General features: G+C 46.9%; 1 protein-coding gene across 1 annotated transcript in view; it reads right to left on the reverse strand.

Moving 5' to 3' along the window:
- Positions 1-18,340: 18,340 nt before the first annotated feature.
- The window catches only part of LOC147106717 (uncharacterized), a 199,665-nt gene continuing 195,250 nt past the window's right edge, over positions 18,341-22,755 (reverse strand). Inside the window, exon 12 of the mRNA XM_086007774.1 lies at positions 18,341-18,827. Coding sequence (XP_085863900.1) covers positions 18,642-18,827 — 186 coding nt within the window. The 3' untranslated portion in view covers positions 18,341-18,641. The remainder of the gene's footprint in view (positions 18,828-22,755) is intronic.

Here is a 22,755-nt window from a genome sequence, read left to right on the forward strand (position 1 = left end):
CTGGCCTCCTGCTCTCCCGACTGCCCCAGCTGTGAAAGAAAAAGCCCCCGAAAGGTGAGCTTTTAAACTCACCAGTTACTGGCCTCCTGCTCTCCCGACTGCACCAGCTGTGAAAGAAAAAGCCCGCGAAAGGTGAGCTTTTAAACTCACCAGTTACTGGCCTCCTGCTCTCCCGACTGCCCCAGCTGTGAAAGAAAAAGCCCCCGAAAGGTGAGCTTTTAAACTCACCAGTTACTGGCCTCCTGCTCTCCCGACTGCACCAGCTGTGAAAGAAAAAGCCCGCGAAAGGTGAGCTTTTAAACTCACCAGTTACTGGCCTCCTGCTCTCCCGACTGCCCCAGCTGTGAAAGAAAAAGCCCCCGAAAGGTGAGCTTTTAAACTCACCAGTTACTGGCCTCCTGCTCTCCCGACTGCCCCAGCTGTGAAAGAAAAAGCCCGCGAAAGGTGAGCTTTTAAACTCACCAGTTACTGGCCTCCTGCTCTCCCGACTGCACCAGCTGTGAAAGAAAAAGCCCGCGAAAGGTGAGCTTTTAAACTCACCGTTACTGGCCTCCTGCTCTCCCGACTGCCCCAGCTGTGAAAGAAAAAGCCCCCGAAAGGTGAGCTTTTAAACTCACCAGTTACTGGCCTCCTGCTCTCCCGACTGCACCAGCTGTGAAAGAAAAAGCCCGCGAAAGGTGAGCTTTTAAACTCACCAGTTACTGGCCTCCTGCTCTCCCGACTGCCCCAGCTGTGAAAGAAAAAGCCCCCGAAAGGTGAGCTTTTAAACTCACCAGTTACTGGCCTCCTGCTCTCCCGACTGCACCAGCTGTGAAAGAAAAAGCCCGCGAAAGGTGAGCTTTTAAACTCACCGTTACTGGCCTCCTGCTCTCCCGACTGCCCCAGCTGTGAAAGAAAAAGCCCCCGAAAGGTGAGCTTTTAAACTCACCAGTTACTGGCCTCCTGCTCTCCCGACTGCCCCAGCTGTGAAAGAAAAAGCCCGCGAAAGGTGAGCTTTTAAACTCACCAGTTACTGGCCTCCTGCTCTCCCGACTGCACCAGCTGAGGCGATTCTGGCACCCTGTCGTTCCGATGCTACTGTTTCTGGGGTAGATGCGACCTGTACGTCGGGTTCCTCACCAGGTACGTATGGGCGAGGCATGGGGTTGACTTGTTCCTGTGACTCTAGGATCTGGTCAGCATAGCGTCTCACGATGTTCTCCCCAACGTCCACTGTGTACATTAGTGGGCCCTGCCATGTGCATATCGTTCCTGGCTGCCATTTTTCTGTTCGGTAGTCGCGGGCCAAGACTGGTTGCCCTACATTGAAGCTCCTTGTTGGCTTCTCATGGATATGCTGGAATTGCTTACTCTCAACATCTCTTCGTACGTTTGGTCTGAGCAAATCCAGGCAAGATCTTAACCTTCGGTTAAAGAACATCATGGCTGGGGCCTGGTTGGTGACTGCATATGTCGCATTCCGGTAGGCGAACAGGAAATTGTCCACCTTATGCTGCAGCGGAATGTTGTCATTGTAGATAGCCTTTATTGCCTTCTTAAAGGTTTGTACGAACCTCTCAGCCAATCCATTTGTGGCTGGATGATACGGGGCGGATGTGTAATGCCTTACCCCATTCTTCTTCATAAACCTCCGGAACTCTTCGGACACAAACTGTGGTCCGTTATCGGAGCAAATCTGTTCTGGCAAGCCGTTCCTGGCAAAAATGGTCCGTAGGACTGCAATAGTTTTCTCCGTGGTGGTGGAGGACATTTTGATGACCTCAGGCCGTTTCGAGTGCGCATCCACGGCTATTAAAAACATTGAGTCCATGAATGGACCAGCAAAATCAATATGCACCCATTGCCATGGAGATGAGGGCCACTCCCAAGGGTGTAGAGGGGCATGTAGTGGTGCATTTTGGACTTTCTGGCATCCTGAGCAGCTCTTGGTCAGGTCCTCGATTTGTTTATCGATTCCCGGCCACCACACATAAGCCCTGGCAAGGCTTTTCATTTTTACCCCTCCCAGATGACCCTCATGAAGCTCATTGAGCACTCTATCCCTTAACTTGGGTGGAATTACCACTCGGGATCCACACATCAAGGTCCCCCGGCACACTGACAGCTGTTCTCTTCTTGTCGAGAATGCTGGCAACAGTGAGTCGCCATGTGCTGGCCATCCCTTCACCGTCAAATCATATACCCGAGACAGTGTCGGGTCATTTTGGGTCTCCTTTTCTATACGAGCGTTAGTTACCAGTAGGTATTCAACTATAGTCGAATGAAATATTTCGACAGGATCCACTGCTGGTGCTTCCTCCGCAGTAGGCAGTGGCAGGCGTGATAGCCCATCAGCATTTCCATGCTGTTTCGTGCCCTTATATTCAATCTCATAGTGGTGCGCCCCTAGAAAGAGTGACCATCTTTGTAGTCGTTGCGCAGTCATCACCGGAACGCCCTTCTTTGGATTAAAAATGGAGACAAGAGGCTGGTGGTCAGTCAGCAAGGTGAATTTCTGCCCGTGCAGATAGTGATTGAACTTTTTCACTCTACACACTAGGCTGAGGGCCTCCCTGTCAATCTGGGCATAGTTACGCTCGGCTGAGGTTAGTGATCGTGACGCAAAGGCTATTGGCCTCTCTGAGCCGTCCGAGAATTTGTGCAACAGCACCGCTCCAATGCCGTAGGGTGACGCATCACACGCCAACCAAATTGGTAGTGCTGGGTTGAAATGGGCCAATACCTCTTTCGATGTGATTAGTGTTTTGCTCTTCTGGAAAGCTCGTTTACATTCGTCACTCCACTTCCATGGCACTCCAGTTTGCAGTAGGGTGTTCAGTGGGTGTAGTATTGTAGACAAATTTGGCAAAAACTTATGGTAGTAGTTTACCAGCCCGAGGAACGACCTCAGTTGTGACACGTTTTCCGGTGCTGGAGCCTTGACTACTGCCTCAATCTTTTCTGGGGACTTATGTAACCCCTCTTTATCAATAACGTGGCCACAATACGAGATCTGTTTTTTAAAAAACTCGCATTTGGGGCGGTTAGCTCGGAGCCCATATTCCTTCAATCTTGTGAGCACCTGCTCCAGGTTGGCGAGGTGATCACTGTCATTTTCGCCCGTGACCAGGATGTCGTCCAAATAACACTGGGTCCCTGGGATCCCTTGCAGGACTTGTTCCATTGCCCTTTGCCAAATAGCCGGAGCTGATGCTACCCCGAATACCAGCCGGTTGTATTGGTAGAGACCTTTATGGGTGTTGATTGTGAGGTATTTTTTTGATGCTTCTTCTACCTCCATTTGCAGATACGCCTGGGCCAGATCAATCTTAGTGAAGCGTTTCCCTCCAGATAGCGAGACGAAAATATCTTCAATCCGCGGAAGTGGATATTGCACGGTGTGAAGGACTGGGTTCACTGTTACCTTAAAGTCCCCACAGATGCGAACCTTCCTTGGTTCCCCAGGCGTGCTGCTCAATGACTTTTTCATCACAGGGACGATGGGTGTAGCCCACTCGCTCCAGTCTACCTTGGACAGTACTCCTGAACATTCCAAACTCTCCAGCTCTGCTTCGACGGCTGGGCGGATCGCATAAGGTACCGGTCTGGCCTTAAAAAATTTTGGGCTTGCGTTTTCTTCGATTTTAATTGTTGCTGTCATGCCTTTTAGTGTTCCGAGTCCTTGCTGGAACACTTCTTGCGCGTCGGTTAGGATCTTTGACAGTCGCCCAAGTGTGACATCGTCATCCTTTTTGGCAGCCACAGTCAGTGCTTGTATGGAATGCCAATCCAGCTGTATTTTCCGGATCCATTCACGTCCCAGTAATGGTGGTCCTCCATCTTGCAATACATACAGGTCTAGTTTTGGTGTTTCCTTACCGTTATATATAACAGTCACCCTTATTTTTCCTTTGGGGTAGACTTTTCGCCCCGTGTACGTCTTCAAAATAATTTTTGTGTCTCTCAAGGGTATGTGTGAGAATAGCCGCTTGTTGTCCCGTCGGTTTATGACTGTTAGGGCTGATCCTGTGTCCAATTCCATTTTTACCTGGACTCCTGCTATCTTGAGAATGACCCAAATGGTTCGGTGATCCTCCGTTTTGATCACATTATGTAGTTTCCTGCTCCCTGCTTTCGGAGTCGGTATCACTCTTTTGTTCGTCTGAACTATTCTCCATCACCTTATGTACTTTCTTGTACTTTTCTTTTGGAGATTTCTTATTGCTGGTTTTCTTTCCCGACCTGCAGACTCGTGCTATGTGTTCTACTTTTCCACACTGTCTGCACACTTTGTCTTTGAACCAGCAATCATTGTGGTCGCGTGTTGTTCTGCCGCAGCGATAGCACTTCTCTGTTCTGTATGACATTTCGTTTGTGCCATATTCTTGCGGTCTCTGTTGTATCTCTGCAGCGCCCCGTGCTGCTGCTTCATATGATACCGCAATGCTAAAAGCCTTATCCAGCGTAAGGTCCTTTTCAGATAAAAGCCGTTTCTGGGTTCCTTCACTTTGAAGCCCACACACAAACTTGTCCCTTAAGGTATCTGCCAGTCCCGTTCCAAACTGGCAGTGTTTCGATAGTTTGCGCAGTTCTGTTACATATTCAGCATTGCTTTCATCCTTATGCTGGTTCCGTTTGTGAAACTTGAATCTTTCTGCTATCAGCAGCGGTGTGGGGTTTAAATGTTCCTGTAGTATCGTCACTATGTCTCCAAAACTCTTTTCCACTGGCTTCGCTGGGGTTACTAGATTTCGTAATAAGCCATACGTCTTTGCACCCATTAAATTTAACAATACCGGCGCTTTCTTGTCATCTGACACCTCATTTGCCTTGCAGTACACCTCTATTCGTTCGACATATGTAGTCCAATCTTCGATTTCATTGTCAAATGCGGTGATACTGCCACTCTTCGGCATTTTGGGTGTGGTTTACAATGGCTTAAAATGGCGTCTCCCGCGCTTTCCTTCCTCCCCCGCTGCTGCCAACGCCGCTCTCGGTGGTCCTCGTGGCAATGGCGGCGCCCTGTAGGTTTTGCGCGCTTCTCCTGCGCTGCTGCCAACGCCGTTCTCGGCGGTCCTCATGGCAATGGTGGCGCCCTGTAGGTTTCGTGCGCTTCTCCTGCGCTGCTGCCAACGCCGCTCTCGGCAGTCCTCATGGCAATGGCGGCGCCTCGCGGGTTTCTGCGCGTCTCTCTCCCTCTCCTCGACGCTGCTCAGCCCCTGAACACCGGCTGCGCTCTGCCCTCTCTCTCTCTCTCTCTCCCGTCGACGCTGCTCGGCCCTTTGCTGTGCCGCTCGGTCGGGCTCTAGCCCGCCGCTGTCCAGGAAGGGTCTGCGCACTACCTGTTGCCAGCCCGTTTCGCTGGACCACCGCGACTGGAAAGCCAAGCCTGGCTCTCAACAGCCTCCCTCGCAATTCTCGAGTCTCTGCTGGATGACTGGGCGGTTGCCCGTGGTCGACGCCCATGTCTCTGGCCTTGACCTCCAATCTACTGGTCTCCAGGAACGAATCCCTGGGAGGTGATGCAGAGTTGCAGGTAGGATCGAATTTGCTTCGTCGCCAATGTTGTGTCCGCCAGTAGGAAGACACAGACTGCAGGAGAACGGTACAACAGGTGTTTACTCAACGTGGCTCACTCTGGAACTGAACTGTACAGATTACTACTCAGTGCTATATACAGGTGTGGTCACTGCCGGTACTTACAGTATACATGAGCTGTAAAAAGTAGTTCCCCCCTTAAAGGTATATACATTACAAAATGTATGAGATATGAAGAAAGACTGGAAAACCTTGGGCCTTATATGCTTTAAAGTGGGGATGCCAACTCTCTCAGTTTGCCCTGGAGTCCTCAGGAAATAAAGATTAATGCAAGCAACCCTGCAGAGAAATAATTTTCTTTGAACACTTGTTTGTGTGTTAGTAAAATATTGGAGATGGGAATAAAGCTGTTTGACCTAAAGTCACGATTCATCCAGTCGTGTTAGAAAATTGATTACATTTTGACTTAAGTTGTAAACTATTGATTTTTACTATACAAGGAGCTAGCAAAATCTAACTACTGTAAAGGTACCAGCCTTGACTCTGGTAGCATTTTCACCTCTGAATCAGAAGGTCATGGATTCAGGGAACTAGATGTAATATCTCCAAGTTTGCAGATGACACAAAGCTGGGTGGGCATGTGTGCTGTGAGGAGGATGCCGAGAAACTCCAGTATGATTTGGACAGGTTGGGTGATTAGGCAGATGCATGGCAGATGCAGTATAATGTGGATAAATGCGAGGTTATCCACTTTGGTGGCAAAAACAGGATTGCAGATTATTATCTGAACGACAATAGATTGGGAGAAGGGGAAGTGTAACGAGACCTGGGTGTCCTTGTGCTGAAGGTAAGCATGCAGGTACAGCAGGTGGTTAAGAAGGCAAATGGTATGTTGGCCTTCATAGCGAGAGGATTCGCGTGCAGGAGCAAGGATGTCTTGCTGCAGTTGTACAGGGCCTTGGTGAGACCACGGGGTAGATTTTCCCGAACCTGTCGGGAAGAAGGCGGGACTTCCCCTTTCGGGTTTTTGACCCGCCTACTTCGACGTCCGGCCAATCCACGCGATTTTCCCTTGATTGACCTTGTTGAGCCCGCCCAGCGGGCTCAGCAGGCCAATTAAGGGCCACCCGGCAACAGGTGACGTCACAGACTGCAATTTCATCTGTCAAGAGTTCTTGACAGATGAAATATCAGTGTTTCACAGCTGTTTGAAGCTGTGAAACACTAACACTCTGAGTTCTAACATGAGTCCTTCTGCACAGACTCAGTTAGAACTCTCACCGGCACTCAAAGCTGAAGGCTGTCACTTTTACTTTCACCGGCACTCAAAGCTGAAGGCTGTCACTTTTGACAGATCGCAGCCATTCTGCTTTCAGTTCCGGCTGAGTGATGCACTCCCGACGGCTACAGGAAGAAAGGCTGTTAAGGTAAGTACAGGTAAGTAAAAGTTCTTTACACACTTTAGACACACCAAACACACTTACCTTTACACTCATGCACCCATCACTCACCTGAGCACTGAAATTGCGACCCCTCCAACTCCTTCAACCCGACGGCCCGCCTGCTCTAACCTGGCGTGGTTTGGAGCTGTCGGGAAACCCACACGAAACCCCTCAAAATAGGGATTAGGCTAAAAACTGCCTGTTAACTACCTGTTAACAGGCAGTTAATTGACACTAATCCCTTCCCGCCTGGTTTCGGCGGGTCCCAGTGCGGGGCGGGTACCCGCCGCCCCTGAAACTTGCGTGGGGCGGGGTTTTGGGCGGGATGGTGTCAGGACCCCCAAATTCGGGATTTCCCCCCCCCCCCACCCACACGCCTGAAACCCCGCCTGACGGCTCCACGAAAATCTAGCCCCACATCTTGAGTATTGTGTGCAGTTTTGGTCGCCTTATCTGAGGAAGGATGTTCTTGCCATGGAGGGAGTGCAGCGAAGTTTCACCAGACTGATACCTGGGATGGCAGGAATGACGTATGAGGAGAGATTGGGTCGATTGGGCTTATATTCGCTGGAGTTTAGAAGAATGAGAGGGGATCTCATTGAAACTTATAAAATTCTAACAGGACTAGACAGACTAGATGCAGGAAGGATTTTCCCGATGGCGGGGAGTCCAAAACCAGGGGTTACAGTCTAAAGATAAAGGATAAGCCATTTAGGACAGAGATGAGGAGGAATTTCTTCACCCAGAACGTGGTGAACCTGTGGAATTCTCTACCACAAAAGGCAGTAGAGGCCAATTCATTAAATATATTCAAGAAGGAGTTAGATATATTTCTTAAGGCTAAATATATTTAATGAACTGGCCTCCACCGTCCTCTGTGGCAGAGAATTCCACAGGTTCACCACTCTCTGGGTGAAGAAATTCCTCCTCATTTCAGTCCTAAATGGCTTACCCCTTATCCTTAGACTATGACCCCTGGTTCTGGACTCCCCGGCCATCAGAAACATCCTTCCTGCATCTAGTCTGTCCAGGCCTGACAGAATTTTATAGCTTTCGATGAGATCCCCTCTCAATCTTCTAAACTCCAGTGAGTATAAACCCAATCGACACAATCTCTCCTCATACGTCATTCCTGCCATCCCAGGTATCAGCCTGGTGAATCTTCGCTGCACTCCTTCCATGACAAGAACGTCCTTCCTCAGGTAAGGCGACCAAAACTGCACACAGTACTCAAGGTGCGGTCTCACCAAGGCCCTGTACAACTGTAGCAAGACATCCTTGTTCCTGTACTCGAACCCTCTTGCTACGAAGGCCAACATACCATTTGCCTTCTTAACCGCCTGCTGCACCTGCATGCTTACCTTCAGCGACTGGTGCACAAGAACACCCAGGTCTCTTTGCCCTTCCCCTTCTCCCAATCTATTGCCATTCAAATAATAATCTGCCTTCCTGTTTTTGCCACCAAAGTGGATAACCTCACATTTATCCACATTATAGTGCATTTGCCATGTTTCTGCCCAATCACCCAACCTGTCCAAATCGTACTGGAGTTTCACGACATCCTCCTCACACCTTACCCTCCCACCCAGCTTTGTGTCGTCTGCAAATTTGGAGATATTACATCCAATTCCCTCATCCAGATCATTAATATATATTGTGAACAGCTGGGGTCCTAGGACTGATCCTTGCGGTACCCCACTAGTCACTGCCTGCCACTTGGAAAACGACCCGTTTATTCCAACTCTTCGCTTTCTGTCCGCCAACCAGTTCTCTATCCAAGTCAATACCTTGCCCCCAATCCCATGTGCCTTAATTTTGCATGCTAATCTCTTATGTGGGACCTTATCGAAAGCCTTCTGAAAGTCCAAATACACCACATCCACTGGTTCTCCCTTATCTATTTTACCAGTTACGTCCTCAAAAAATTCCAGTAGATTAGTCAAGCATGATTTACCTTTTGTAAATCCATGTTGACTTTGTCCGATCCTGTCACTGCTTTCCAAGTGCTCTGCTATTACATCATTTATAATAGACTCTAGCATTTTCCCCACTACCGATGTCAGGCTTATAATTCCCCGCTTTTTCTCTACCACCTTTTTTGAATAGTGGGGTAACATTAGCTACCCTACAATCCATGGGTACTGTTCCAGAGTCTATCGAGTTCTGAAAGATGACCAGCAATGCATCTACTATTTCTAGGGCCACTTCCTTAAGTACCCTGGGATGTAGATTATCAGGCCCTGGGGATTTATCAGCCTTCAGTCCCATCAATTTTCCTAACACCATTTCCCTACAAATACTGATTTCTTTCAGTTCCATCCTTTCATCAGACCCTATGTTCCCTGGCATCTCTGGGAGGTTATTTGTGTCCTCCTTTGTGAAGACAGAACCAAAGTATGAATTTAGTTGGTCTGCCATTTCTTTGTTTCCCATTATAAATTCCCCTGATTCTGACTGCAAGGGACCTACGCTTGACTTCACCAATCTTTTTCTGTTCACATATCTATAAAAGCTTTTACAGTCAGTTTTTAATGTTCCCTGCTAGCTTACTCTCATATTCTATTTTCCCTTTCTTAATTAATCCCTTTGTCCTCCTTTGTTGAATCCTAAACTGCTCCCAATCCTCAGGATTATTGCTTTTTCTGGCCAATTTATATGTCCTCTCCTTGGATCTTATGCTATCCCTAATTTCCCTTGTTAGCCATGGTTGAGTCACCTTTTTTGTTTTATTTTTATGCCAAACTGGGATGAACAAATTCTGTAGCTCATCCATTCGGTCTGAATTTGGATGATCAGCCATGATCTCATTAAATGGCGAAGCAGGCTCGAGGGGCCGAATGGCCTACTCCTGCTCCTATCTTCTATGTTTCTATGATTCCATTTTCCATAGTTTTGCCCACTCACCTTAGTCTGTCTATATCCCTTTGTAACTTTCTGCTGAGATCTACACAACTTACCGTGCCTCCTAACTTAGTGGCATCTGCAAACTTGGATATACAACTCTCTATTCCTTCATCAAAGTTATTAATATAGTTGGTGAAAAGCTGAGATCCCAGTATATATCCCTGGGGAACACCTCTTGTCACATCGTGACAATCAGAGAATGTTCCCTTTATCCCTACACTCTGTCTCCTACCTCCCAACCAATTACTAACCCATGTCACAAGGTTACTTCCAATTCCATGCACTTTCATTTTTGCTAATAATCTCTTGTGCGGAACCTTATCAAATACGTTCTGGAAGTCCAAATAGACAACATCTATAGGCACACCCCTATCCGCTGTGCTACTGATCTCCTCAAAAAATTCAACTAGATTAATCAGACACTTTGCCTACCCTTCACAAATCTATGCTGACTCTCTTTGATCAGCTCATACTTGTCCAAGTGCTTAGTTAGTCTGTTTCAGAGGATAGATTCCAGTAATTTCTCCACAACTGATGTTAAACTGACAGGTCTGTAGTTACCTGATCTCTCCCTTCTTAAATAGAGTGACATTTGTAATTTTCCAATTCAAAGGCACAATTCCTAAATCTGGAGAGCTTTAATTAGCCATAAAATCATTCCCCAGTGGAATCTCAAATGGTACACTCCTACATCTTTTACCCTAGACCACAAGTAGTACCTCATTCCCCCATGAATGCAACATGTCCTCCGCCGAGTGTGGTTACAGCACACCCAGTGTACTATAATGCTTTGGTGCGTCACACATTCACAAAGATTGGGCGTAAAAATGCTGTCACAATCCATGCATCAAGTATCTTATGCTTTATAACTGGATTTGGTTTTCCTAATTGGTATGTGGCCATGTGCCTGGACTGGTAATCAGCCGCACTGCGTACCATTTTGTTGTCGGTGGAATATCTGAGATTTCTGATGTTACCTCATGGGGTCTTATTCGGTGGTGCCCACCCGATGCTTGGGGCTGAGGATACACACCCAGCTGGCCAGTGGAGGGAACCTCACCACCCGTTCAGTTGCTAGGACCGCAATGCTCGTGATGCCACAAAGTGTTGGGAAGTGAAATGTACCATGTTGACCTAATGGCATCTTGGTGCTATGTTTTCCAGACAAATTGATACTTTTTGATGTAAATTATATCACCGTATTGTGTGCTGATAAACAGAGTAAGGAAAAGGTTCCCCATCGCCTCTCAGGACGGCTTGACTTATGCTGAGATTTAATTGCACTGGACTAACCACACTCTGTGTACCTCACTTTCAACCTGCATAATCCCCAATAACCTACCTAAAACAGTAATTCTATTTCAAAAACTGGTGCATTGGATGTGAAGTGCTTTTGGATATGCTGACTGGTATGATAAGGTGCTATGTAAGTACATTTCAATTTTCTTAATCTTTCCAAGTTTCCGTTCCAAAACAACAACAGATTGTATTTATACAGCACTCCTCACATCAAAGAACGTCTCCGAGCACTTCATAAAGCAGCGAGATGGTCACTGAGTAAGAAAAAGAGGAAATGGAGGTGGGAGGAGACAAAAGACATGGTTAAAGAGCTGACCTTTAGGAGCATCTGTGCTTTTGTCACCTTCAGACTCAGCTATTCTAATGTTCTCCTGACTGGCCTTTCATCTTCCACTCTTCATAAACTTCAGCTCATCCAAAACTCTGGGGCCCGTATTCTAACACACACCAAGTCCCATTCACCCTCCCTCCACTGCGCTCGCTGACCTACATTGGCTCCTGGTCCCCCACTGCCGCCTATTTAAAATTTGCATCCTCTTGCCAAAATCCTTCATGGTCTTATCACTCACTAACTCAGCAATCTCCTCCAGTCCTCCAACTCTGGTCTCTTAAACATCCCTCATTCCCTTTGCCCCAGCATTAGCATGCCATTCCTTCAGCTCTAACCTCTCAAATTCCCTCCCTTATCTCTACCTCTCTCTCGTCCTTTAAGACCTTCCTTAAACCCATCTTTTTAACCACCCCTCCTAATAACTCTTTTTTCAGCTTTGTGTCAATCTTGTCTGATTACACTTCCGTGAAGTGCCTTGGAATGCTTTCCTACCTTAAATAAATAAATATAAATGCAGAAAATGCTGGAAAAACTCAGCAGGCCAGGCAGCATCCGTGGAGAGGGAAACAGAGTTAACGGGGTAGATTTTCCCGAACCTGTCGGGAAGAAGGCAGGACTTCCCCTTTCAGGTTTTTGACCCGCCTACTTCGACGTCCGGCCAATCCGTGCGATTTTCCCTTGATTGACCTTGTTGAGCCCGCCGATATTGTAAATATAGAAAGCAGGAGAGATTAAGAGACATCGAGATATTCAAGGCAAGAGGAGGTGGTAATGGGACAGGTTAAGGAACAAAGGATGGCTCTAGATGGGGTGTGAATTGCGCTGGCAGAATGAAGGACAGCTGCCATGTGGGAGGGAAGAAAAAAAGACCAAACCAAAAGTGTGGATAAAAAAAAGAAAATATATATATGTGATCTGAAATTGTTGAACTCTATGTTGGGTCCAGAGGGCTGTAGAGTGCCTAATCGAAAGATGAGGTGCTGTTCCTCGAGCTGAGCTTCCGTGGAACAATGCAAGAGGCCGAGGACGGTGAGGTCTGAGTGGGAATGGAGCGATGAATTAAAGTGACAGGCCACCGGGAGCTCGGGGTCCCCCTCACGGACTGAATGGAGGTGTTCCGCAAAGCGGTCACCCAATCTGCGTTTGGTCTCCCCAATGTAGAGGAGACCACATCGTGAGCAGCGAATACAGTATACTAAATTGCAAGAAGTACAAGTAAATTGCTGTTTCACCTGGAAGGGGTGTTTGGGGCTCTGGACAGTGGGAAGGGGGGAGGTATAAGGGCATGTGTTGCATCTCCTGCGTTTGCATGGGAAGGTGCCGGGCGAAGGGGAAGGGGTGTTGGGGGTGATAGAGGAGTGGACTAGGGTGTCGCAGAGGGAGCGGTCCCTACGGAATGCTGAAAAGGGAGGTGAGGGGAAGATGCGTTTGGTGGTGGGATCACGCTGGAGGTGGCGGAAATGGCGGAGGATGATCCGTTGAATGTGGCGGCTGGTGGGATGAAAGGTGAGGACAAGGGGAACTGTATCGTGGTTCCGGGAGGGAGGGGCAGGGGTGAGGGCAGAAGTGCGGGAGATAGAACCGACACGGTCGAGGGCCGTGTCAACCACAGTAGAGGTGAATCCTCGGTTGAGGAAAAAGGAAGACATGTCGGAAGCACTGGTATGGAAGGTGGCATCGACCTGCCCTTTTGTTCTTTCATCCCCTCCCCCTTTTCCCAGCCCCTAAACTTGCTTTCCATTTCCTGCTTTTTTCCAGTTCTGACAAAAAGTCTTCGACCTGAACGTTAGCTCTGTTTCTCTCTCCACGGATGCTGCCTGGCCTGCTGAGTTTTTCCAGTGTTTTCTGTTGTTATTTCGGATTTCCAGCATCCGCAGTATTTTGCTACTGTAAATATAAATGCATGTTGTTGTTGTTGTTGTTGAAGTTGTTTGGGAGAGAATTCTAGAGGGCATGGACATAGGGACTGAATGATTAGACTTCAATGATGGAATGGAGGGAGAGGGAAACGCACAGTAATGTGAGCCAGAGAACTTGGGTAATGATTGTTGGCAAGCTATTTGACTGTGGTGGGATCTACAGATAATTATGTCCTTCATAATATTTGCATACATACTTTACAACAGCGGTTGGTGACTAGCAATCAGGAGGAAGAATGTTGATTAATATTTTCCCTTCCTAGACCAAGGCGCAGAGAGAAAATATATTCGGTTCTGGCAATGATGCCCCTTTAACTGGATGTTTATTAGTCACATTATGCTACAATTAAAGCCCCACAAACTTTGTGGTTCTAAATATTTTATTTGAAAATATAAATACAAAAGGTGTGGCACCATATACATTCCATTTGTATTAAGCAGTTTAAATTAATCATAGAATTTATACTAAAGACCGTTAAAATTATCCTTTAACAGCACTCTATTAAAATATGAACAGCAGCCAACAAACTGGAAATGTTATCAATATTAAAAAGATCTTTCAATATATTAATTTAAAATCTGTTCCAATAAATTAATTTAAAATACGTTTTCAATAAATAATTTAAAATCTGTTCCAATAAATTAATTTAAAATCTGTTTCAATAAATAATTTAAAATCTGTTTCAATATATTATTTGTTAATGACTAAAACCTGAAACCTGTTTTAAAATTAGTTCCTCATTTATACCATGTTTTTCAGAAATTTCAACAGTGTGCATGTTAACAGGAGATTGTTCACTGAGCATAGCAACAAAAAGGTCAGTTTCCTATAAATGAGGAGTGCTTGTTAATATGTCAGCACGTCACATGCACGAGTAGAATGAAGATCACATATTGCATTTTCCAGGTGGCTTGTGAAACATGAACTTGCTTCAGCTTTTCAGACAGAGTAGATTTCTCCCCTACTCTCCTGAAAGTATAGACTCCTGCTGGGGTATTGTACCAGAGGCGCTGGCTCCTGCTGGGGTTTGGTACAACAGGCGCTGGCTCCTGCTGGGGTTTGGTACAACAGGCGCTGGCTCCTGCTGGGGTATGACACAACAGGCGCTGGCTCCTGCTGGGGTTTGGTACAACAGGCGCTGGCTCTTGTTGAGGTTTGGCACAACAGGCACTGGCTCCTGCTGGGGTTTGGCACAACAGGCACTGGCTCCTGCTGGGGTTTGTTACAACTGGCGCTGGCTGCTGCTGGGGTTTGGTACAACAGGTGCTGGTTTCTGCTGGTGTTTGGTACAACAGGCGCTGGCTCCTGCTGGTGGTTGGTACAACAGGTGCTGGCTCCTGCTGGGGTTTGGTACAACAGGCATTGGCTCCTGCTGGGATATGACACAACAGGTGCTGGCTCCTGCTGGGGTTTAATACAACAGGCACTGGTCCCTGCTGGGGTTTGGTACAACAGGCATTGGCTCCTGCTGGGATATGACACAACAGGTGCTGGCTCCTGCTGGGGTTTAATACAACAGGCACTGGTCCCTGCTGGGGTTTGGTACAACAGGCACTGGTCCCTGCTGGGGTTTGGTACAACAGGCACTGGTCCCTGCTGGGGTTTGGTACAACAGGCACTGGCTCTTGTTTTCCATTAATAAATATATTGTTGATTTAGATATTTTTGTTTGAAATACATTGTATCCACATAAATCTGGGTAGCAATATTTCAAACTGTTTATCATAGCAAGCTTATTTTTTAAATGTAAAACTGACTCGTGCAGAAAGGTTTCATGGGTGCTCGCTGTGCCTCACCCAAGCACCCATTCATGGCAGTGAGTGCCAGCAGGATAGTCACCATGGATGGCATTGCAGAGGAGCCCAATCCTGCTTTACTCAATGTCCACATGCAGGTGCACTTTGCAGCAGGGGTCATAAATCTTGGTTGATTTTTTCCCCCTCACTTCCCCAGTTTATAGACACTGTGGCCACTTATTAGCACCCCTCCTGTGATTACCCAATTCAACATACATGTCCCTGTTAACTAGCCAGAGTAGATGGACCAAATGGGTTCTATTATAATGTCTCTGTTTCAGTTTTAATAATTTTGGTCAGCTTCTGAAATGTAATTAGTAGGTAGCTTGACTAGCTACTAACAAAACCGCATGACTATTGCCAGATAACTTCCTGCACCTAACAGTGATTCTAACCTGTACCATCGACTCTCTAAACTTTCAGTTTAAAGCAACAGACAGTGCTTCTGGCATCTGCATTTTTAGTTGTTTGCCCCAAATTTTCAGCAACAATCGCTATTTTTTTGGGTCCCTAGTTTTCTCACCTCTTCAGAAGGTGCTGATTCGTGCTGGGATGTGGTTCCACAGGCACCAGTCACCCTCGTGTACCTCACTAAGTGGCCATTCTTCATGCGTGAGCCCAGACAATTGTGCTTCAGGAGTCCAGTCATCTGTTGCTGAGGCATCACTGATCAGCCTCATACTGTCCTCCCCTTGTGCTCACACACACTTGCACTTTCCATCAAGACTACCTGGATAACAATCAGGACCAGGAATCCCAGCTGATCCCTCCCGAGCCAAGGACACTGAGCTCATTGTAGTGCCACCTGGCCACCAGTTTGTTCTAAAGTCTGTCTTGCTCAATGTCATTTAAGACCAATTCCCTTTCCATTTGTTCCAATATTTTAACACCTTTGCTCATAAGCACTAGCATGACTTTGTGACTGTTCTGTTAATGTTTCTCTCAGTGGGGGTGGGGGGGGGAGGGGTTGTCACAAATGTATGCCATTCTGTTTTGGTGTCTCTCAGTGACACATCAGTATTGCACACTGTACAGGGAAGTTGAAAAGGGACTTGAGGAATTACATGAGCTGTCAATACTGCATAGCACTTTTTTTTTAACCTGAGCTATAGTTTACAAATTAGACAGATTACTAGCAACATGTAGTGGCAGAAAAGCAGAACAGTGCTAATTATTTTCATTATTTTTCCATGTTTGTTACGTATAGAGACAATGTAACAGCGCTTGTGCCGATTTCCCCTCTTCAGTATTTCTAGTCAAATTCTAAAACTGTTCTTTTAGCAGATGTTTATGATAGCAACAGCAAAGTTATGAAGTCTTTACAAATGCCTTTATAATGCCACTACACATAGCATAGCAACCAGAGGAATACTCCCTCCCCCAATAGGATGTTCTGAAAAAATGAGATTACATAAAGAAACTTTTTTAGCAGTAAATTTGAGTGCTGACCATGCGTAGCAAAAAGTTAAAACTTATTCCAATATCCAACAACAGACAATCCCAAACTGAGGATATCCATGCATTAAAAGAGTAAGGTAGAACCAAGTATCTGCTGTAAACACTGCAAAGTGCCATCTATTATGGAGAGAATTTAAAGTTCACAAACACTGCAATTCTTTTGATTTCCACGCTAGGTGAAGGATTTGTGCCAAGCAGCGGCCGAATTCTTCGAGAATCATATGTTCTGCGACTGAGAGAGAATGATGAGCTTTCTCTGCCTCTTCTGCCTGGGCCAGGAGGCAGCCGCAGGTTGCATCTATGACGTCCCAAGTGACAAAGGTAAAAGGATGCCTGTCAATAGTCCAAAACAGTTAACAAAGCAATGGAAGACATGAGTATGTCACTTTATGCAGTCACTCCTTTGATGAAACATAACAAGTGCCATCATATCAAGTGTGAGATCTAGGATTGTGGAACTGGTATCCTGTTTATATCATGAAACTTCTTCCAGCAAATATTTACGCAGGAGAAGTTACTACAAAATTGTGTTCTGGAAAAAGGTTTATACAGGGGCCAGCAATAGCAAACGTACATTGTTGCAATGTACAGGCAGGTTCAGCTTGATGTGCTTGTGGCCACTTGACGCAAGTATCATCAGCGACACATGTTGCTTTTTGAAGCACAGTGTAACTACCTCCCAAGAAGTGTTCGGTACCTCCAACAACAGGGTTATGTCCAATAGTAACTGCTTCTTCAAGGTAAAGTGGGCATAGGGGTCTCTCCAGGTTCCCATTGTCTAATGTTCAGAAGCCCAAAAGTAGAAGCATGAAGTGACTGTAGAGAGAATTGGTGCAGTAATGATATTACCCACTATAAGTCTTCGACCAGCTTTTTAAATTAAAAAAATAAATAATTAAACTAATAAATAAATGTATTATGTATCCTAAAAAACATTGGCCTGGATTTTGCGGTCAGCAGCGTAACTACGGATTATGCCGCCTGCATCCGAACGGAACGCGCACTTACCTGATTGGGGACCCTCCTTTGAGAACTTGCTGGCAGATGCTGCGTAGTAGAGGGCAGCGTGGTGGCCCACGGAGCCCAGGGACTGAAGCGTACCTGGGATCATGTGGGCCGGTGCTCCAATCAGCAAACAGAAGGGGTCTCTCATTATTTATAACATGGATGTTTATGCACATTAAATCCCGGAAAGCTGTAGTAACAAGGGTTTTTTTCCCCCTTTCATTCACTTTCTGCACAGATTTTTTTAAAACTTATGCTCCACATAGATGCCAAAAAACCCTCAATGTAGCAATCGCTTCCTCCGAACTTTCCATGGACAATAAATACTTTTTATGGACAAAATCCTAAAATGCTTCAATTTCCGGCCTCATAATAGCTTTTAAAATTACTTGGATTTGTCAGGAGGTATCCCCTTACGCTGTGCAAACAGGCCCTGTGCCTGTTTGCATTAGCCGTAAAATTTTCAGGCTAATTGCTGGGTAGTTGGTGGGCAATTAGCCCAACCCTGCACCAGCAACTAGGATTTCCCCGTTGGTACGGATCATCTGTTAAGTCGGAACTTGACAGATTGCAAGTTCGGGATTTAGCGCATGATTTCCGTAGATATCCCCCAATACTGGACCTTTTGTTTCTCTGCTGGCTCAGTTGGTAAAGTCAGCATTTAGCAGTTCAGTTTCTACGGTTAGCTTCTTTGCCTCTGGGCTAGGGAGGGGAAATCAGCCGGGATCACTATCTAGAGACACTTGCTGGGAAGTGCCCATGGCCTGTACATCTGATATTGGCAAGAAGCTTCCCCCTACCCCTCAGCTGAACAGCCTGCTGATATTCACAATCAAGGCTGAGACATGAAGAATGGGCACAGACCAATGCACTGGAGGGCTGCTATGATCTGTGGAAAGGTACCCCAAGAGTCAGAATCTTAAGGATAGAAGGGTAGAATATTGGAGTGGGGAAAGATTTTTTTTAACATTACCTTTCCCTGTTCACTTTCACTTGCTTTCTGTAGTTGAATATTTCAGGAAAGAGTTTAGTCCTAGGCTGACAAATGCTCATATCACCGTGGTCAGGTATATTCATCAGCGTCCACCTCTCAGGACTCTCCTCATAATTTCTGCATCCAATACACTTGCAAATAGAGGAGCACATTATTTTTGCCTGACAATAAAAAGGGCAACACCATGAATAAAATCAATTATACCCCACTCAATGACCGCTCAGGAAAGCACAACACAGGAAATTCCATTATCATTTAATTCCCTACAAGTGAAATGCAGAAAATTAAACCGCAGTTAGTTAGACCTCTGAATGTAATTTAATCTTGGAGATTCACAGCATAATCAACAACTTGTTGACTCCAACTTGACCCAGTAATTTAACAGAGACTGTCACTTAAAGGGGAACTGTAGTCATGAAAAGGTGTTTGATAGAATGCTATTTCTTCAAAATGGAAAGAGAGCCATGCAGGCCCTTCATTACAAGTGCATCAAACATGATGTAACAGTGCATTTCAGTGTAATTTGCATATTTAAATATTTAGCCAGCACACAGGACTACATGCGTGCTAAAGAGCAGAAGCAGCATGCTGTAGACAGAGCTAAACGATCCCACAACCAATGGATCGGAACAAAGCTCAGCAGTCCTGCACATCCAGTTGTGAATGGTGGTAGACAATTAAACAACTAACAGGAGGAGGGGGCTCCAGTAACACCCCCATCCTCAATGATGGCGGAGCCCAGTACATGAGTGCAAAAGACAAGGCTGAAGTATTTGCAACGATCTTCAGCCAGAAGTGCTGAATGGATGATCCATCTTGGCCTCCTCCTGAGGTTCCCACCATCATAGAAGCTAGTCTTCAGCTATTTCGATTCACTCCACATGATATCAAGAAACGGCTGAGTGCACTGGATACAGCAATGTCTATTGGGAGCGACAACATCCCGGCTGCAGTGCTGAAGACTTGTGCTCCAGAACTAGCCATGCCTCTAGCCAAGCTGTCACAGTACAGCTACAACACTGACATCCGACAAAGTGGAAAATTGCCCAGGTATGTCCTGTCCACAAAAAACAGGACAAATCCAATCCAGCCAATTAACGCCCCTTCAGTCTACTCTCAATCAGCAGCAAAAGTGATGGCAGGTGTCGTCGACAGTGCTATCAAGCGGCACTTACTCAATAACCGTCTCACTGATGCTCAGTTTGGGTTCCTCCTGGACCATTCGGCTCCAGACCTTATTACAGCCTTGGTCCAAACATGGACAATAGAGCTAAATTCCAGAGGTGAGGTGAGAGTGACTGCCCTTGACATCAAGGCAGCATTTGACTGAGTGTGGCATCAAGCAGCCCTAGTAAAATTGAAGTCAATGGGAATCGGGGGAAAACTCTCCACTGGCTGGAGCCGTACCTAGCACAAAGGAAGATAGATATGGTTGTGCCAATCATCTCAGCTCTAGAACCTTGCTTCAGGAGTTCCTCAGGGCAGTGTCCTAGGCCCAACCATCGTCAGCTGCTTCATCAATGACCTTCCCTCCATCATAAGGTCAGAAGTGGGAATGTTCGCTGATGATTGCCCAGTGTTCAGTTCCATACACAACTCCTCAGGTAATGAAGCAGTCCATGCCCGCATGCAGCAAGACCTGGACAACATTCAGGCTTCGGCTGATGTGTGGCACACATGTTACTTGCTACTTAAGTGTCAGGCAATGACCATCCCCATCAAGAGAAAGTCTAACCATCTCCCCTTGACATTCAATGGCATTACCATTGTCAAATCACCCACCAGCCACATTCTGGGGGGGTCACCATTGACCAGAAATGTAACTGGACCAGCCACATAAATACTGTGGCTACAAGAGCAGGTCAGAGGCTGGGTATTCTGCAGCAAGTGACTTACCTCCTGACTCCCCAAAGCCTTTCCACCATCTACAAGACACAAGTTAGGAGTGTGATGCAATACTCTCCACTTGCCTGGATGAGTGCAGCTCCAACAACACTCAAGAAGCTCGACACCATCCAGGACAAAGCAGCCTGCTTGATTGGCACCCCATCCACCACTTTAAACATTCACTCCCTCCACCACCAGCGCACCGTGTGTATCAGGATTACAGGGGAGTTGTGGAGAACATTTTTCACCCAGAGGGTGGTGGGGGTCTGGAACTCGCTGTCAGTAAGGGTAATAGAAGCAGAAACCCTCATAACATTTAAAATGTCATAGAGTCAAAGGGCAAAAAATTGAGTCACGCCCCCTTTGTGGCGCTAACTTCGCCAGCAAACTTGAGTGCTGGCAAAAGAGCCCGGCACTCAAGAGAAGTGCCGGGCTCATGGAGTGCAGCTGGCACTCCGCGGGGGGGTGGGTAAGGAGGCCGGAGACGGGAGTGGAGGCAGGTGCAACAACAAAAATGGCCGGGGGCACCTCGCCTTTAAATAGCACCGACCTGGCCGCAGGTAGGCCCTCCTGACCCCGTCGGAAATAGCGTCCAGCGGTAAGTCGGGGCGCTGCCGGAGATTGCGGCCGAGGCGCTGTACACGGCGATGGCGTAATCGCCGGCGGCGCAGCTCTGCGGGGTGACAATGGTTAGCGCCACCGCTAACCTCCTGCTGAATTTTGCGGAAGGCATTGGCGACGCCGCGCCCAGGCACTAGTTGCTTTGCACCCTCTTAAGGCGCTAACGGGAGGCGCAAAGCAACCAAATTTTTCCCCCATAGCGTCATAACGGCACAGGAGGAGGCCATTTGGAACATCGAGTCCGTGCCAGTTCTCTGTAGAGCAATCCAGTCAGTCCCACTCCCCCGCTCTATCTCCATAGCCCTGCAAGTTTATTTCCCTCAAGTGCCTATCCAGTCTCCCCTTGAAAACATTGAGTGTCTCCGCTTCCACCACTTCTGTCGGCAGCGAATTCCAGGTCATCACCACTCGCTGCGTAAAAAAGTTTTCCCTCACATCCCCCTGTATCTCTTGCCTAAAACCTTAAATCTATGTCCCCTAGTCCTTGTACCATCAACTAGTGGGAACAGCCTTTCCCCGTCTAGCCTATCCAAACCCGTCATAATCTTGTACACCTCTATCAAATCACCCCTCAACCTCCTTTGCTCTAATGAAAACAAATCCAGCTTCTCCAACCTGTCCTTGTTGCTAAGATCCCCCATCCCCAGAACCATTCTGGTAAATCTCCTCTGCACCCTCTCAAGTGCCTTCACATCCTTCCTAAAGCGTGGTGACCAGAACTGGACGCAATACTCCAGTTGTGGCCTAACCAGCACTTCATAAAGGTTCAGCATAACTTCTCTACTTTTGTACTCAATACCTCTATTTATGAAGCCCAAGATCCCAATGCTTTGTTAACCACTCTCTCAATATGTCCCGCCACCTTCAGGGACCTATGCACATTAACTCCCAGGTCCCTCTGTCCCTGCACACTCTTTAAAGCTGTGCCATTAAGTGCATATTGCCTCGCCCTGTTTCTTGTGCCAAAATGCATCACCTCACACTTCTCTGTATTAAATTCCATCTCCCACTTGTCTGCCCATTCTGCTAGCCTTTCTATGTCCTGTTACAGTCGATTGGTATCATCCTCACTGTTTGCCACACCCCCAAGTTTGGTGTCATCGGCAAATTTAGAAATTCTACTCTGTATTCCAATATCCAGGTCATTTATATAGAACAAAAAAAGCAGTGGCCCCAGCACTGACCCTTGGGGAACACCACTGTCTACCATCCTCCAGCCTGAAAAACAGCCATTTTCCACAACTCGCTGTTTTCTGTCCTTAAGCCAATTCCTTATCCAAGCTGTCACTGACCCACCTATTCCATGAGCGTCAATTTTGTTAACCAGCCTTCTATGTGGTACTTTGTCAAACGCCTTCCAAAATTCCATGTAGACAACATCCATTGCATTCCCTTCATTCAAATCTCCCTGTTACTTCATCAAAAAAATACTTGGATAGGCACTTGAAGGCCTCAACCTACAGGGCTACGGACCGAGAGCTGGGTAGTGGGATTAGGCTGGAGAGCTCCTTCGGCCGGCACAGACACGATGGGCCGGATGGAGAGCTCCTGCAGCCGGCACAGACTTGATGGGCCGGATGG

The sequence above is a fragment of the Somniosus microcephalus genome, chromosome 15 (genome assembly GCF_052327205.1).
Source record: "Somniosus microcephalus isolate GS21.2 chromosome 15, FLI_Smic_1.0, whole genome shotgun sequence".
Lineage (NCBI taxonomy): Eukaryota > Metazoa > Chordata > Chondrichthyes > Squaliformes > Somniosidae > Somniosus > Somniosus microcephalus.